Consider the following 16556-nt stretch of genomic DNA (forward strand, 5'->3'; position numbering starts at 1 on the left):
GTGAATCAGATTATTATTTTTTTTTAAAAATGCTTTAAGGACCCACTGTGATTTCAGTGTAACAACGCATAAAAACCTGTCCCATGTATCAATTATTAGGCTATAGTGTTTACTGTTTGCAGTCCATCTTATGATAAGTTACAATTGTTCTTTTCTCAGCAAAAATAAATGAACAATACATAAGATATTTTTTTTTGCCATTTATATGACAATTATTTGACAAATATTTATTGTAGGTAGAAAATGGCAAATGGTGCTTTGCATTGTACAACACCCTCTCCATCTCCAGAGACCCGTTTTAGTGAAACCCCTGCCCCAGACATATAGAACATTTAGCATAAATTCTTTCATCATTTCAGCCCGTGCAATAAGTCCAATGCACCTTTCGCTCTTTTCAAGTATCACTTTGTCTAATTATTCAACAATAAACGTCATCAGGTGGTTTGTTGTGACTGCCGAGAGGCTGGCTCACATGTCCAGGAGCAGCACTCTGGGGTCTTCTACCACAGCCTTGATCTTACGTAGGAAGGTGACTGCCTCTCTGCCATCGATGAGCCGATGGTCATATGTCAGAGCCACGTACATCATGGGGCGGATCTCCACCTGCAGCAGAGGAGGAGCTTCAGAGACAAACAAATACTGCTTCCTGTCTCTATACCACATCTGATAAGGGGGTCTCCTGAGATGTGAGTCTATATTATATGGAGTAATTCAAAGTCTACAGAACAGAGCCAACACCCACCTTGCCCCCGATGGCCACTGGCCTGTCGAAGATGCCATGCATGCCAAGGATGGCAGATTGCGGAGGGTTGATGATAGGCGTGCCAAACATTGATCCAAATACGCCACCGTTGCTGATGGTGAAGGTGCCTCCATCCATGTCTTCCACGGCCAGCTCATTCTTACGGGCCTGCAATCAACATCAACTTAGAAAATGCACAACACTCAAAACAAAGTACAGCGAAACAGCGCATATCCTTGTCCTCCTACTTTCTCCCCCAGCTCGTTGATGGTCTTCTCGATGTCAGCGAAGTTCATTCCCTCCACCCCACGGATCACAGGCACCACCAGGCCCTGTGAGACAATGAGATATTCAGAGCTTCGGTTCATGTACACAGTTGAAGTCGGAAATGTACATACACCTTAGCCAAATACATTTAAACTCAGTTTTTCCACAATTCCTGACATTTAATCCTAGTAAAAAGTCCCTGACTTCGGTCAGTTAGGATCACCACTATTTTAAGAATGTGAAATGTCAGAATAATAGTAGAGAGAATGATTTATTTCAGCTTTAATTTCTTTCATCACATTCCCAGTGGGTCAGAAGTTTACATACACTCAATTAGCATTTGGTACACAAATGTTCTATAGGATTGAGGTCAGGGCTTTGTGATGGCCACTCCAATATCTTGACTTTGTTGTCCTTAAGCCATTTTGCCACAACTTTGGAAGTACGCTTGAGCTTTAACTTCCTGACTGATGTCTTGAGATGCTGCTTCAATATATCCACATAATTTTCCTCCCTCATGATGCCATCTATTTTGTGAAATGCACCAGTCCCTCCTGCAGCAAAGCACCCCCACAACATGATGCTGCCACCCCCGTGCTTCATGGTTGGGATGGTGTTCTTCGGCTTGCAAACATCCCCCTTTTTCCTCCAAACATAACGATGGTCATTATGACCAAACAGTTCTATTTTTGTTTCATCAGACCAGAGGACATTTCTCCAAAAAGTAAGATCTTTGTCCCCATGTGCAGTTGCAAACTGTAGTCTGTTTTTTTTAATGGCGGTTTTGGAGCAGTGGCTTCTTCCTTGCTGAGCAGCCTTTCAGGTTATGTCAATATAGGACTTGTTTTACTGTGGATATAGATACGTTTGTACCGGTTCCCTCCAGCATCTTCTCAGGGTCCTTTGCTGTTCTGGGATTGATTTGCACTTTTCGCACCAAAGTACGTTAATCTCTAGTAGACAGAATGAGTCTCCTTCCTGAGCGATAGGATGGCTGTGTGGTCCCATGGTGTTTATACTTGCGTACTATTGTTTGTACAGATGAACGTGGTACCTTCAGGCGTTTAGAAATTGTTCCCAAGGATGAACCAGACTTGTGGAGGTCTACAATAAATTTTTCTGATGTCTTGGCTGATTTCTTTTGATTTTCCCATGTCAAGCAAAGAGGCACTGAGTTTGAAGGTAGGCTTGAAATACATCCACAAGTACACCTCCAATTGACTCAAATGATGTCAATTAGCCTATCAGAAGCTTCTAAAGCCAACACATCATTTTGTGGAATTCTCCAAGCTGTTTAACAGGCACAGTCAACTTTAGTGTATGTAAACTTCTGACCCACTGGAATTGTGATACAGTGAGTTATAAGTGAAATAATGTGTCTGTAAACAATTGTTGGAAAAATTACTTGCGTCATGCACAAAGTAGATGTCCTAACTGACTTGCCAAAACTATAGTTTGTTAACAAGAAATTTGTGGAGTGGTTGAAAAAACGAGTTTTAATGACTACAACCTAAGGGTATGTAAACTTCCGACTTCAACTGAATTAGCCCTGTTGTAAATGTGTTAACAGTGAGTAGTCAACCATAGGTATTACCTTTGGTGTTGCTACAGCCACACTGATGTCCACGTAGTCCCTGTACACAACCTCTTTGGTGGTGTCATCAATTACTGAAAAGAGAAAAGTTATGAAAATAGGTTTTCAAAGTTTAAATACTGTATTAACCTCTTAAATGTAAAATCCATTTATAGTCCCTATAAAATGCAGCCCTCCGATGAATTTCAAAAGCCCGATGTGGCCCTCAAGCCAAAAAGTTTTCCCACCCCTGGTCTAGAACCTTTTATCCATAATGCGAACTATTGCTACCTATCTCAGAGACGAGACGCACCGAGCACGCTACATTACATTGTAAACAGATTTCATCGCTTTAATTTCATCGCTTTAGCATAAAATATGTGTTCTCAGGGGGGGGGGGGGAACTAAGAATATCAAGCAGGAAGCTAAAAAGGCAGCAGCTCTGAATACGTATACCGACATAGAAGCTTTGAATAAAATACTGGTCGGATTCAGATCAGGGGAGCGATTTGGACAACGAGTATTTTGACACGGCCGACGAAGATTGCTTTCTAGAAGGATTGGATCCACTTTTAGATCTGTAAGTCAATTATTTTCATGACTTTATAATAGCTAATTTACTATATGTATTATGTTTTTATAAGTAGTCTGCTTTTTGTGCATTGGATTTAGTTTACATAGGCCTATGTAACAAGTAATTTCATGTTATATAATTCCAAAGTAGTTATTGTCTATGTTTCATATTCATTCACTGTTCTAAGTTTCATCCTTTTAACTTTGGAGAGGCCACTAAACTCTCATAGCCATTGTTGCTTTGTGGTTCTCACCTCTGCCTTTGTCTCCAAAATGTTACTGTTTGCATTGTATGTGTGCTTCACACCTATGTGAGTCACTGTACAGATAAAGTTTAGGCTTTGTTTTTACTTTACAGTAATGTGGTTTTGTAAATTTTGTCAACTGCAATTATTTGTGCCTTACAACAATATATCTTTTTATTTGGATGATGACATTTGGGAGCCACCTTTCCCCAGCAAGCGCCCCTGCCAGTCAAGGTCTTCACCCCCCACTGCTGTGTCAATCACCCCGTCTGATGGTTCTACATCCACTTTTCATAGACCTCTTGTAAAAGAAAACAGGACGAATGGTGCCACAAGCCCCTAACTGAATCGGTTTCCCCAACACCAAGGTAAACGACATGACAAAGACAGTGGAGAGGGGGACCATACATTGAAACAAGCTGCTTTTTGTGAAATGGAAGGACACTAGGGAAGTAACCATGCTCATCACACAGCATAAGGCATTCAATAACAGCCATGTCTCAAGGAGGGTGAAAAAGGAAGAATGTCCCTATTCCTGTGAAGGACTAAAATGCCAGGATTGGGGGTGTCGACCTATCTGATGCTCTGATAGGCTACTACCAGGCTACTACCAGGCCCTCCACAAGACCAAAAGGTGGTATAATACTTTTTTAAACACTTTGTGGACATTGCTACAGTAAATGTTTTCATTCTCCACAAGCAGATGGTCAAAGCAAAAGGTCAAACCCGTCTCTCCCAGTTGGCCTTCCGAGAGCAGCTGGTGTTGGAAACCTCACAACCATCACAAGACCCCCCACTCAAAGTGAGCGCCACTATCCAACACACATGCCAAAAGAAAAAAGGAAGAACTGCAAGCATTGCACAAAACACTGGGGGGGGTGAAATGCCAGATCTTCTGTCTGAAATGCCAGTTCGCTTTTTGTTTCCTGGCAGAGAGGGACTGCTTCAAAGACTATCACGACATGCACGAGCTATGGTAAAAGTGAAATCTAATCATCTACACCTGGGATATAAAACAAACACCATTTGTAAATAGTTCAGCTTTTTTCTATTTTTCTACCTTTTTTAGTGAAGGACGCGTGTGTAAGCAAGTTTGTGTTTGATAAGACATTTTAATATTTTTTGTATGTATATCTGTTGCTTTTATATTGTTTTTGTAAACAGTTAATTTGTATGTGGGACCAATACATTGGATATGCCTAGGCTAAACATTCAGGCACTTTGGAAAGGTTGAAAAAAACACTTGGATATCCCTCGTATGTCCCCCGACACCACCACAATGTTCGAGAGGTTGATGTTGTAGAAATGTCGTTTTTATAGTGAACACTAACTTTTAGGCACATCCAGGGTGCAAAAACAGTGCAATTACCATATTCGGACACTTTGGAGAGGTTGAAAGGACACTTGAATGTACCCTGGATACCCCATAACAACACCACAATGTTTGAGTGAGGTTGATATGGTAGAAATTGTGTTTTTATACTGAACAAATAGCATTTAGGGATCGCAAATATGTAATAGCACTGGAATTATCTCATTTACAGATATATGCCACTTTGGAGAGGTTTGGTATTTGGTATTTTATTAGGATTTCCTGCTGCAAAAGCAGCAGCTACTCTTCCTGGGGTCCACACATAATACAGAAAGAACATTAATAGACAAGAACAGAACTACATCAATGTTTTTAAAAAGGCACATGTAGCCTACATATCAATACATAAACACAAACTATCTAGGTCAAATAGGGCAGAGGTGTTGTGAGGTGTTGCTTTATCTGTTTCTTGAAACCAGGTTTGCTGTTTATTTGAGCAATATGAGATGGAACGGAGTTCCACGCAATAATGACTATATAATAGTATATGCTTTCTTGAATTTGTTCTGGATTGGGGGACTGTGAAAAGACCCCTAGTGGCATGTCTGGTGGGGTCAGGGACACTTGGAAACGTCCCATGACCACACCTGACACCACTTACTAAAACATCTGCCCATTTCTAGTTGTTAGGTCTATCAATCCCATTTTTCCCCCTGATATTGTTCACATGTTGTGGAAGCCATCTGATGTGTTTCCAGCTCTGGGAATCAATAATGCACGTATAGCTTGTCAATGAAATATGACTTTCAACGTTTAAAAAAATATATATATTATTTTGTGTGTGCTTGATCTTGTGTATTCTGAACTATGTAACTCCTATCTTCTGATCATTTCCTCACAATCTCACAGATGTCTTCTTTCCAAATATACCAGGTTTTGGCATGTCAGAATCATGTAATTACACATGAATAGCAGTTACTTTTGGGTATGTCTATTTAGGCGAAAATCGAGCATTTTGCCATTACATTTAAGAGGTTAACTAATGAACTTCAAATATCGATTTAGCTTCTATGATTCACTTCCTTGAAGCATATAGTGTTTTTTCTGTCTGTGGGTGGGGAAACCCACAGACAATTTTAGACACTAATGGGTTAGCAGTGAAGATCAAACCTACTTGGCTATGGTTAGTTTAAATAGGCCAGAGAGGCCTTGGTGGAGCACGTAGGTACACTGTGGTTCTGAAGGTTGCCTATGCAAGAGGCAAAACTTAGGTTTTTTTGTTGCCATATTCACATGGATGTGACTTTGGTTAAAGGAGAGCTTACCTCCGTTGACGGAAGGCTGTTCCATCAGAGCGTATGCTGAAGCCTTGACAAATGCAGACATGAAACCCAGCTTGATGTTGTGTTTCTTAAGGAAAGCGTCTTTGTAGGCCTTCCTCATCTCACTGATGTTGCTGTGGACAGAAACTAGACCAAGTCAGAATGCTGCTGTCCTAACCAACACCCAGGATATGTACTTATTTTCAGGAAATTGTTACGCAATTGACAATACTAAAATACATTTTTCATAGACATCTCGGATATTGATTGACAGCACAAACATGCATTACTCTCTCAATCTTTTCAACCAAGCTTAAAAACCAATACATATTTTTCTGTCAAAGTTCTGCTCCTCCAGGTCATGGTGATTGAGTGCCATTGACACTGGGCTGCTAATGTTACACCATTGCTCATTTCTCTTCTGTATGATGAAAAAGGACTCTTATATCTCACTTTTTAATTGTTTGTTTTCCTGTCTCTAACCCGGTTTAAACTCTAGGGTTTCTCCGCTAACGTCATTAGCCCCTCCCAAGACACGCACTCTCCGAGAAAGGAGAGAAGAAGCGATAAAAATCTTCACTTTCCAAACCCTCTAAATCTTATTGGCCTGTCATAAAAGCCCATATCGGTTGAGGCAGCTCGTCCACTCAGAGCGCAGGTCTCTGTGGGCCCCAGTAGATGCTCTGGCCTCCTGCTCTAGCTGCTCCTTCGGCTCCAGATGAGCCCAGGCCTGGAAGTCTTCCTCCAGACCATCAATGCCAATTCAATTAAGAGGCACAGAAACCCCTGAATAGCTGAAAGCTGACACCCCACATTTACACAGAAAAGAAATCCTCAAAGTTTCATCTTCAGCACAGGGGGGCAAACATGAGCACTAACATTTCCTTGTAAATTAATAAAGCCCCCGTTTTAACAAATCTTATCTTTGTTTTCACCAACATTAGGACCAAATATTTACATTCCATCGTTTAAGAGGGGATCAGTTTTCAAAAAGGTTTTCCTGTTGAGCAGATCCAATCTATAACCATTGTCTGTATGGCCTCAGCTTGAATAACATAGAGAAGTATAGCATTTCTTTACTTTTGACCTTACTTTATCCAGACATTTATTTTAGATACAGGATTTAAATTTCCAGATAACATATAATCCCTAATATAAAATGTATACATTGATATAAGTGAATCTGTTTCACTGAAAGTGTACTGCTAACGTTAAATATGTGGTGGATGAGTAATCATCTCCCTTAAGAAGGACTTCCTATCTAATAATGTTAATAGAGATATAGGGCAACCTATTCTGTTATTTCCTACCTCATGTCGACCTCATTAAATGTTGTCAACATAGCGCAGGTGTTCTGGGCTTCTTTCAGTCTCTGGGCGATTCTCAGACGCATGCGGTTCATCTTCACCTGAGATAGAAAAAAATACATTTAAAACTATTTTAAGAATTTAGCAAAATATTTTCTCTGAAGAATTTTTTTTAAAACACTGCCACAACAGCTATGCATATTAGCAGATACAGTTGATTATTATGTTTTGCTTACTCTACCGACTCCACCTACGGTCTGAGCTATTGTGAATAATATGGGTGCTTTACTGCAGTATTTCGTGATTATGATCCCTCACCCTGTGCTCTGTCCTGGCTGGCATCCCCCTTCCATCTGCAACAGCGGCTGGGGCAACAGTGGGTTTGATGGCTGAAACTGTGTCAGACAGACAGGGGAACAGGAGCTGTTAGTACCCCGCCACCTCCATTTAGCCATTAGCAATACGCACTGTCAACAGGCAAGGGCTAAGTGATTGATTCAATTTCCATAATCAACAGTGCAGACAGGTCAGGCTAAATACCTCTCATGACATTCATTGAGTCCACTGAGTGGCCGGCTGACAGGCTAAGCCCCAAAATTGCCTACCCTGTAGGCCTGTGTTTCAGACATAAGGAAATGGATGGTGGGAATTGTTTTACTTTTAAAAACCTTGCCAATATAGAGATGCTTGTTCTAGGTCCCAGGAAACAAAGAGATCTACTGTTTGATCTAAACAATGAATCTTGATGGTTGTACAGTCATCTCAAATAAAACAGTGAAGGACCACAACGTTACTCTGGACCCTGATCTATCGTTTGATCAACATTTCAATAATTTTTCAAAGGCTGCTTTTTTTCTATCTTCGCAACATTGCAAAAAAATCGGAAACTTTTTGTGCAAATAAAAGCTATTCCATGCTTTTGTCACTTCTAGGTTAAACTACTGCAATGCTCTAATCTCAGGCTACCAGGATAAAGCACTAAATACATTTCAGTTAGTGCTAAATACAGCTGATAGAATCTTGACTAGAACCAAAAAATGTGATCATATTACTCCAGTGCTAGCCTCTCTACACTGGCTTCCTGTTAAGGCAAGGGCTGATTTCAAGGTTTTACAGAAAACCTAAAAAGCATTATATGGACTTGCTCCTACCAATCTCTCTGATTTGGTCCTGCCGTACATAACTACAAGGTACGCTACGGCGGTCACAAGACACAGGCCTCCTTATTGTCCCTGGAATTTCTAAGCAAACAGCTGGAGGCAGGGCTTTCTCCTATAGAGCTCCATTTTTATGAAATGATCTGCCTATCTGAGATGCAGACTCAGTCTCAACCTTTAAGTCTTTACTGAAGAATCAGCTCTTCAGTAGGTCCTATAACCTGATTTTCCTGTCATGTTTTGGGCCCCTTAGGCTCGTGCGGTGGGAAGCTTTTGTTGGTTATACTCAGCCTCGTCTCAGGGTAGTAATTTGGTGGTCTGCTGATAGCCAACTAGTGGTGTGGGGGCTGTGCTTTGGCAAAGTGGGTGAGGTTAAACCCTGCCTGGTTGGCCCTGTCCGGGTGTATCGTCAAACGGGGCCACAATGTCTACAATGTCTACCCCGCTGTCTCAGTCTCCTGTATCTATGCTGCAATAGTCTGTGCGGAGGGGCTAGGGTCTGCGCTATCTGCTGTAATTATCCTGTCTTATCTGGTGTCCTGTGTGAACGCAAGTATGCTCCCTCAAATTCTCCTCTTGTTCTCTTTTCTCTCCTCTTAACAATGTTTGAACATCTTGAAGAATGATCTGGCCTTAACGGCCATGTACTCTTATAATATCCACCCGGCAAAGCCAGAAGAGGACTGGCCACCCCTCAGAGCCTGGTTCCTCTCTAGGTTTCTGCCTTTCTAGGGAGTTTTTCCTAGAAAACGTGCTTCTACATCTGTATTGCTTGCTCTTTGTGGTTTTAGGCTGGATTTCTGTATAAGCACTTTGTGACATCTGCTGATGTAAAAAGGGCTTTATAAATGAATGTGATTGATTGATTAACCTGGTGTGGCAGAGATGGCAGCTCCTGGCACGGGTGGCACGGGGGGCATAGTGGTGGGGATGGGGCCCGCTAAAGAGGGAGCAAAGGATGGAGGTGTGGCAGCAGCAGGTGGTGGAGGGGCTGCTATTGCTGCTGGGGCCTCTGCAGCTTGGGCAGCAACAGCTGAAGAGAGAAAGTTATAAGAATGTGCATCAGGCAAGATTAACGCTAGACAATAGCAAATGTGTTTGCAGTGTAGATAAATGTTATCTAATACCTCTGTAAACAACATCTACCATGTGTCTTGAATTGATGGAATTTAGAAGATATTTTTTATTGGGTCCTCCAACATTAACATGCCACAATCAGGTCAGAACAGTGGAGGATGTGCCGACCATACACCTGGTAAACTCAGTGGTACTGACCTCCTTTCCGGAGTTTGAAGAGAGCCTGTCCTCCCTCGACCTTCTCCCCATCAGGGACCAGCAGCTCCTCAATCACCCCAGCAGCAGGAGACGGCACCTGAACAGATGTCTGTGGAGCGAGACAAACCATTGCAGACCATGCATGATACAACAAACTATCCATGGATCTGTTATTAACAAAAAACAGTCAACCGTATTAGTCTAATATATAAGGAGGTTGTAAAAATGGCATTTCAATAAACTATAGACTTCCAGAGCTGTCATACCTTGTCCGTCTCAATTTCACAAACCACCTCATCCTCTTTGACGGAGTCACCAACCGCTGCAAGGAGAGAGTTACATTTAGCGTGGCTAACAGAGAAATATCTACTCGGCTGCAACCGACATCTAAAGGAGCACAAAGAACAGACACAAATAAAATAAGCCTAAGTTACTTTACCTTTCTCCCACCTCACATCCCCCTCTGTGACTGACTCTGCAAACGCAGGTGTCTTTACTGTGATAACTTCATTCCCTAGAAGACCACACAATATTGACTTCATACAACTCCTGTAGGATTATACACATTACTGCTTAGATCACAAGGTTCAAAAAAAGGGAGAAGAGTCGAAGCCGATACATACTGCAAGCTGAAGATGTCTTGAAGTATCTGATTTGGAAGACGCTGGACCTGGCTTTGCATTTCCTACAGATTAAAAAAAATGAAAAAAAGTGTCAATATAGAAAGTCCAACTGCACAGTACGAGGCTAAAACACAGATGAAGCCATGCTCTAACGAGAAGACGAAGGTCAATGGTGCATTGATAATACTTACGCTGGGTTGACTGTGACACTACGGCTAGCTGACAGTCCTGGAGCAGATGACAACAGTAAATCACTCCCTTCTCATGCAGAATCTAAAACGACTTCATACAGGCAAGCGCTGGGTTGAACTACCGTGATTTACAGTGCCTTCGGAAAGTATTTAGACCCCTTGACTTTTTCCTCATTTTGTTACGTTACAGCCTTGTTCTAAAATGGGTTAAATATTTTTTTTTTCTCAGCAATCTACACACAATACCCCATAATGACAACGCAAAAAAAGGTTTGTAGATTATTTTGCATAACGTATTAAAAATAAAAAACATATACCGTATTTACATAAGTATTCAGACCCTTTGCTATGAGCTCAGGTGCATCCTGTTTCCATTGATCATCCTTGTGATGTTTCTACAACTTGATTAGAGTCCACCTGTGGTAAATTCAATTGATTGGACATGATTTGGAAAGGCACACACCTGACTATATAAAATGGTCCCACAGTTGACAGTGCATGCCAGAGCAAAAATCAAGCCATGAGCTTGAAGGAATTGTCCGTAGAGCTTCGAGACAGGATTGTGTCGAGGGAAATATCTGGGGAAGGGTACCAAAAAATGTCTAGAGCATTGAAGGTCCCCAAGAACACAGTGGCCTCCATCATTCTTAAAATGGAAGAAGTTAGGAACCACCCATACTCTTCCTAGAGCTGGCTGCCCAGCCAAACTTAGCAATTGGGGGAGAAGGGCCTTGGTCAGTGGAGAAGGGCCTTGGTCAGGGAGGTGACCAAGAACCTGATGGTCACTCTGACAGAGCTCTAGAAGGACAACCATCTCTGCAGCACTCCACCAATCAGGCCTTTATTGTAAAGTGGTCAGACAGAAGCCACTCCTCAGTAAAGAACACATGACAGCCTGCTTGGAGTTTGCCAAAAGGCACCTAAGGACTCTCAGACCATGAGAAACAAGATTCTCTTGTCTGATGAAACCAAGTTAGAACTCTTTGGCCTGAATGCCAAGCATCAGGTCTGGAGGAAACCTGGTACCATCCCTACGGTGAAGCATGGTGGTGGCAGCATCATGCTGTGGGGATGTTTTTCAGCGGCAAGGACTGGGAGACTAGTCAGGATCAAGGGAAAGATGAACAGAGCAAAGTACAGCGAGATCCTTGATGAAAACCTGCTCAGGACCTCAGACTGGGGCGAAGGTTCACCTTCCAACAGGACAACGACCCTAAACACACAGCCAAGACAACGCAGGAGTGGCTTCGTGACAAGTCTCTGAATGTCCTTGAGTGGCCTAGCCAGAGCCCGGACTTGAACACGATCGAACATCTCTGGAGAGACCTGAAATTAGCTGTGCAGCAACGCTCCCCATCCAACCTGACAGAGCTTGAGAGGATCTGCAGAGAGGAATGGGAGAAACTCCCCAAATACAGGTGTGCCAAGCTTGTAGCATCATACCCAAGAAGACTCGAGGCTGTAATCGCTGCCAAAGGTGTTTCAACAAAGTACTGAGTAAAGGGTCTGAATACTTATGTAAATGTCACATTTCAGCTTTTTATTTTGTATACATTTGCAAACATTTAAAAAAATCTGTTTTTGCTTTGTCATTATGGGTTATTGTGGGTAGATTGAGGGGGGAAAACGATTTCATAAATTTTTTAATAAGGCTGTAATGTAACAAAATGTGGAAAAAGTCAAGGGGTCTGAAAACTTCTGAATGCACTGTACATGCGGTTTCAAAACACACTCACCTGACACAGCCTGCCGTGCCAATACATTGTTTCCCTGTCATAGAGAACAGCAACCTGTTAGCTATCAATATAAAGTGTTTATTAAACAATTCTAAATAATATCCTGATGTGATGTTGTTCAGGTGGTTTACAGTAGAATTCACAGACATAGTTTTAAAAAGTTGGCAGTACTCAGATTGCTCATATCATATGCCACTGACTGTATTCCCCTCTTCCAAAACAAGGGGGTGAATATGCATAAAATCAACAGGTATTTGTTACCAAGGATCATGTTTTTACAATGTCCAACTTTCACTGGGGACATGCTGCCCCCAGTTTTATCATTGGAATGTGAAACAAAACGAGTCAACAGTTTGCTTTAGGACCATGCAGACGCCTCCAAGCAGACGGGTAGGCTGTTTGGAGTGTTTATCCGACTGGATAAAAAAAATATATAATTTATGTCTCTCCCCAACTTCTAACGTCAAAGTTGCACCCCTGTCCACATTAACAGTCTGAAAGACAAATTGGTACATACTGTTCTGTACCTCCCAAATCAAAGGTCAGTGTAGTCGTGGTAGGGGGAGGTCAACATGTGTGTGTTGGACCAATCAGTGAATTCAACACTTGGAAACAATGTAGACAGAGTCAACTACATTATCATACTACTATAATTTAAGTGAAAATAGACTGAATAGATGGTGAAAATTCAACTTCAAACCGGTCTGTTTATCTTATGATAAGATTGGACAGTCAATAGAGGGGTGATGGAACTTTGAAGAGGGAATTCGAACATCATGTGCAATGTAACGTTGATCTCAATAAAAAAAAAATGACATGGTTATATACATATCTTGAACTAACTTGCTAGGCCACGTACAATAGTCTTTATCATTAACGTTACACAAATAGTTACCGGTATGTGTGCTAGCCAAAACTCTCAAATGACCTCAGATTGTTTCCAAGAGGCAAGCTAGCTAAATTAGCTAACTAAATAAACCACTGGTTGACTAACGAACAAGCTAGCTAAATTAGCTAGCTAAATAAACCACTGCTTGACAAAACCAAAATGACAGCTAACAAATCAGGTTAACGTTAGCTACATGGGAGAGACTACTTTAGAATTCAAAATAGGTTTGAACCAAACAGGGTGTCAGGCTGTCCTTGATTTGACAATGCGAAGAAGGCCTACCACGGCCTACTGCTCGCACCGGCGGCGCCACTCTCTAGCTAGCGAGCTAACGTTAGCATTGGCAGCAGCATGGATGAATCTACGCATGCGATCACAGAAAACACTCAAGCTTGCCGATGGTGTAATGCTTACCTGACTAATGACAGCGATAAAACGGCTAACATTCCGGGTGACACACCGGGAGTGGGATAACATGGTGGCTGAAGTGACAGAAACCTGTCCACGGAAGGGAATCTCCTTCAGCAGGCCAAGTTGGGTCGTCACTAGTTACCACAGCCACAAAGTCATGAACCCCGCCTATTTCTAAAATGTATCTTGTGATTTCTTCAGAAACACCAGGATACATACAATAAGCATACAAACAGACAATGATAACATACAACAAATTACAGGTTATACAAATACCTTAAAATATACACACGTACTGATTGTTTTATCAGCTTTCTTATTCTTAAAATTATCTGCCGAAATTGTTGCAACCCCTATTACTAGCCTGTTCAACCTGTCTTTCGTGTCGTCTGAGATTCCCAAAGACTGGAAAGCAGCTGCGGTCATCCCCCTCTTCAAAGGGGGGGGGGCACTCTTGACCCAAACTGTTACAGACCTATATCTATCCTACCCCGCCTTTCTAAGGTCTTTGAAAGCCAAGTCAACAAACAGATTACCGACCATTTCGAATCCCACTGCACCTTCTCCGCTATGCAATCTGGTTTCAGAGCTGGTCATGGGTGCACCTCAGCCACGCTCAAGGTCCGAAACGATGTCTTAACCACCATCGATAAGAAACAATACTGTGCAGCCGTATTCATTGACCTGGCCAAAGCTTTCGACTCTGTCAATCACCACATCCTCATCGGCAGACTCAATTGTCTTGGTTTCTCAAATGATTGCCTCGCCTGGTTCACCAACCTCTTCTCTGATAGAGTTCAGTGTGTCAAGTCGGAGGGCCTGTTGTCCGGACCTCTGGCAGTCTCTATGGGGGTGCCACAGGGTTCAATTCTTGGGCCGACTCTCTTCTCTGTATACATCAATGATGGCGCTCTTGCTGCTGGTGAGTCTCTGATCCACCTCTACGCAGACGACACCATTCTGTATACTTCTGGCCCTTCTTTGGACACTGTGTTAACAACCCTCCAGACGAGTTTCAATGCCATACAACTCTCCTTCTGTGGCCTCCAACTGCTCTTAAATACAAGTAAAACTAAATGCATGCTCTTCAACCGATCGCTGCCTACACCTGCCCGCCCGTCCAGCATCACTACTCTGGACGGTTCTGACTTAGAATATGTGGACAACTACAAATACCTAGGTGTCTGGTTAGACTGTAAACTCTCCTTCCAGACTCACATCAAACATCTCCAATCCAAAGTTAAATCTAGAATTGGCTTCCTATTTCGCAACAAAGCATCCTTCACTCATGCTGCCAAACATACCCTTGTAAAACTGACCATCCTCGACTTCGGCGATGTCATTTACAAAATAGCCTCCAATACCCTACTCAATAAATTGGATGCAGTCTATCACAGTGACATCCGTTTTGTCACCAAAGCCCCATATACTACCCACCACTGCAACCTGTACACTCTCGTTGGCTGGCCCTCGCTTCACTCTCGTCGCCAAACCCACTGGCTCCAGGTCATCTACAAGACCCTGCTAGGTAAAGTCCCCCCTTATCTCAGCTCGCTGGTCACCATAGCAGCACCCACCTGTAGCACGCGCTCTAGCAGGTATATCTCACTGGTCACCCCCAAAGCCAATTCCTCCTTCGGCCGCCTCTCCTTCCAGTTCTATGCTGCCAATGACTGGAACGAACTACAAAAATCTCTGAAACTGGAAACACTTATCTCCCTCACTAGCTTTAAGCACCAGCTGTCAGAGCAGCTCACAGATTACTGCACCTGTACATAGCCCATCTATAATTTAGCCCCAACAACTACCTCTTCCCCTACTGTATTTATTTATTTATTTTGCTCCTTTGCACCCCATTATTTATATTTCTACTTTGCACTTTCTTCCACTGCAAATCTACAGTGTTTTACTTGCTATATTGTATGTACTTCGCCACCATGGCCTTTTTTTGCCTTTACCTCCCTTATCTCACCTCATTTGCTCACATTGTATATAGACTTATTTTTCTACTGTATTATTGAATGTATGTTTGTTTTACTCCATGTGTAACTCTGTGTTGTTGTATGTGTCAAACTGCTTTGCTTTATCTTGGCCAGGTCGCAATTGTAAATGAGAACTTGTTCTCAACTTGCCTACCTGGTTAAATAAAGGTGAAATTATTGTTTTATTTTTTTAAATTGTAGAATGGTCTTAAAGTACTGCTCGAATTCCTTATAGAAAACATGGAAGAGTGTTTTTTTTTTATTAGTGAATTTACATTTATGAATATGACATTTTCCATTAGCAGAATTAGATTTATGAGGTAAAATTGTTTTTCTTTATCTTTATATTAACAATTATAAAACTATAAATATCTTGCCACAATTTCTTTACATGTAGGCAATGCCAAAATAAATGCAAAACTGTTCTGGATGCTCAACACAAAAAACACAGTTAATGTTCATGTGTTTTTTGAGTTTCTTCAAGTAATGTTTCGCAGGGTAATTATCTTATGATTTTATTAAACCTAACGCTAACCTTAACCAGACCGCTAATAGTTTTTTGCGGCTGTGGTATCTAGTGGAAACCCCAAATTGCTAGATCCAGCGGAAGCAGTGTGGGAATGGGAGGAACCAGCTAAAGTGGGGAGTGAGCAAAGGCTATCCCAAAGAGGATTCACTGTGGAAAAGCTAGTGGCATGAGTGGGAATGAATGAGCTACAATAAAACAGCTTAATGTATGTTTTATATTTACTCATCTAGGATTGGCTAAATATAATTGCATAATACGATTATACATGTGTATTTTTATGACAGTTTATTAATGTGTAATATAACTTTTTAAAAAATGGTAACATGACATATGCCATTTAGCAGACGCTTTTATCCAAAGCGATTTACAGTAATGCGTATATACATTTTATGTATGGTAGGCCAATCGAATCATTGACAATG

At 41.8% G+C, this 16556-nt stretch overlaps 1 protein-coding gene across 1 annotated transcript; it reads right to left on the reverse strand.

The window, feature by feature from the left end:
- Positions 1-185: 185 nt before the first annotated feature.
- Positions 186-13850, reverse strand: LOC106590001 (dihydrolipoyllysine-residue succinyltransferase component of 2-oxoglutarate dehydrogenase complex, mitochondrial). Its single transcript, XM_014180510.2, has 15 exons — positions 13627-13850; positions 12324-12357; positions 10588-10624; positions 10397-10458; positions 10213-10287; positions 10040-10095; positions 9774-9882; positions 9370-9531; positions 7660-7736; positions 7345-7442; positions 6038-6168; positions 2604-2677; positions 991-1074; positions 743-910; positions 186-603 (listed from the first exon to the last, which is right to left on the reverse strand). The coding sequence occupies exons 1-15, from the start codon at positions 13687-13689 to the stop codon at positions 469-471; spliced, it is 1365 nt and encodes a 454-aa protein (XP_014035985.2). The 5' UTR covers positions 13690-13850; the 3' UTR covers positions 186-468.
- Between the last annotated feature and the right edge of the window lie 2706 nt (positions 13851-16556).

This window comes from Salmo salar, chromosome ssa01 (genome assembly GCF_905237065.1).
Source record: "Salmo salar chromosome ssa01, Ssal_v3.1, whole genome shotgun sequence".
Taxonomy (NCBI): Eukaryota; Metazoa; Chordata; class Actinopteri; order Salmoniformes; family Salmonidae; genus Salmo; species Salmo salar.

What these genes read in the sequence shown, in the direction of transcription:
- LOC106590001 (XM_014180510.2), bottom strand. Translation starts at nt 13,689, where the DNA reads ATGTTATCCCACTCCCGGTGTGTCACCCGGAATGTTAGCCGTTTTATC. An exon ending in CAGCCAGGACAGAGCACAGG is followed by an intron (nt 7,443 to 7,659) that starts GTGAGGGATCAT and finishes TTTCTATCTCAG; the next exon opens with GTGAAGATGAACCGCATGCG. An exon ending in TCAACGAGCTGGGGGAGAAA is followed by an intron (nt 911 to 990) that starts GTAGGAGGACAA and finishes TGTTGATTGCAG; the next exon opens with GCCCGTAAGAATGAGCTGGC.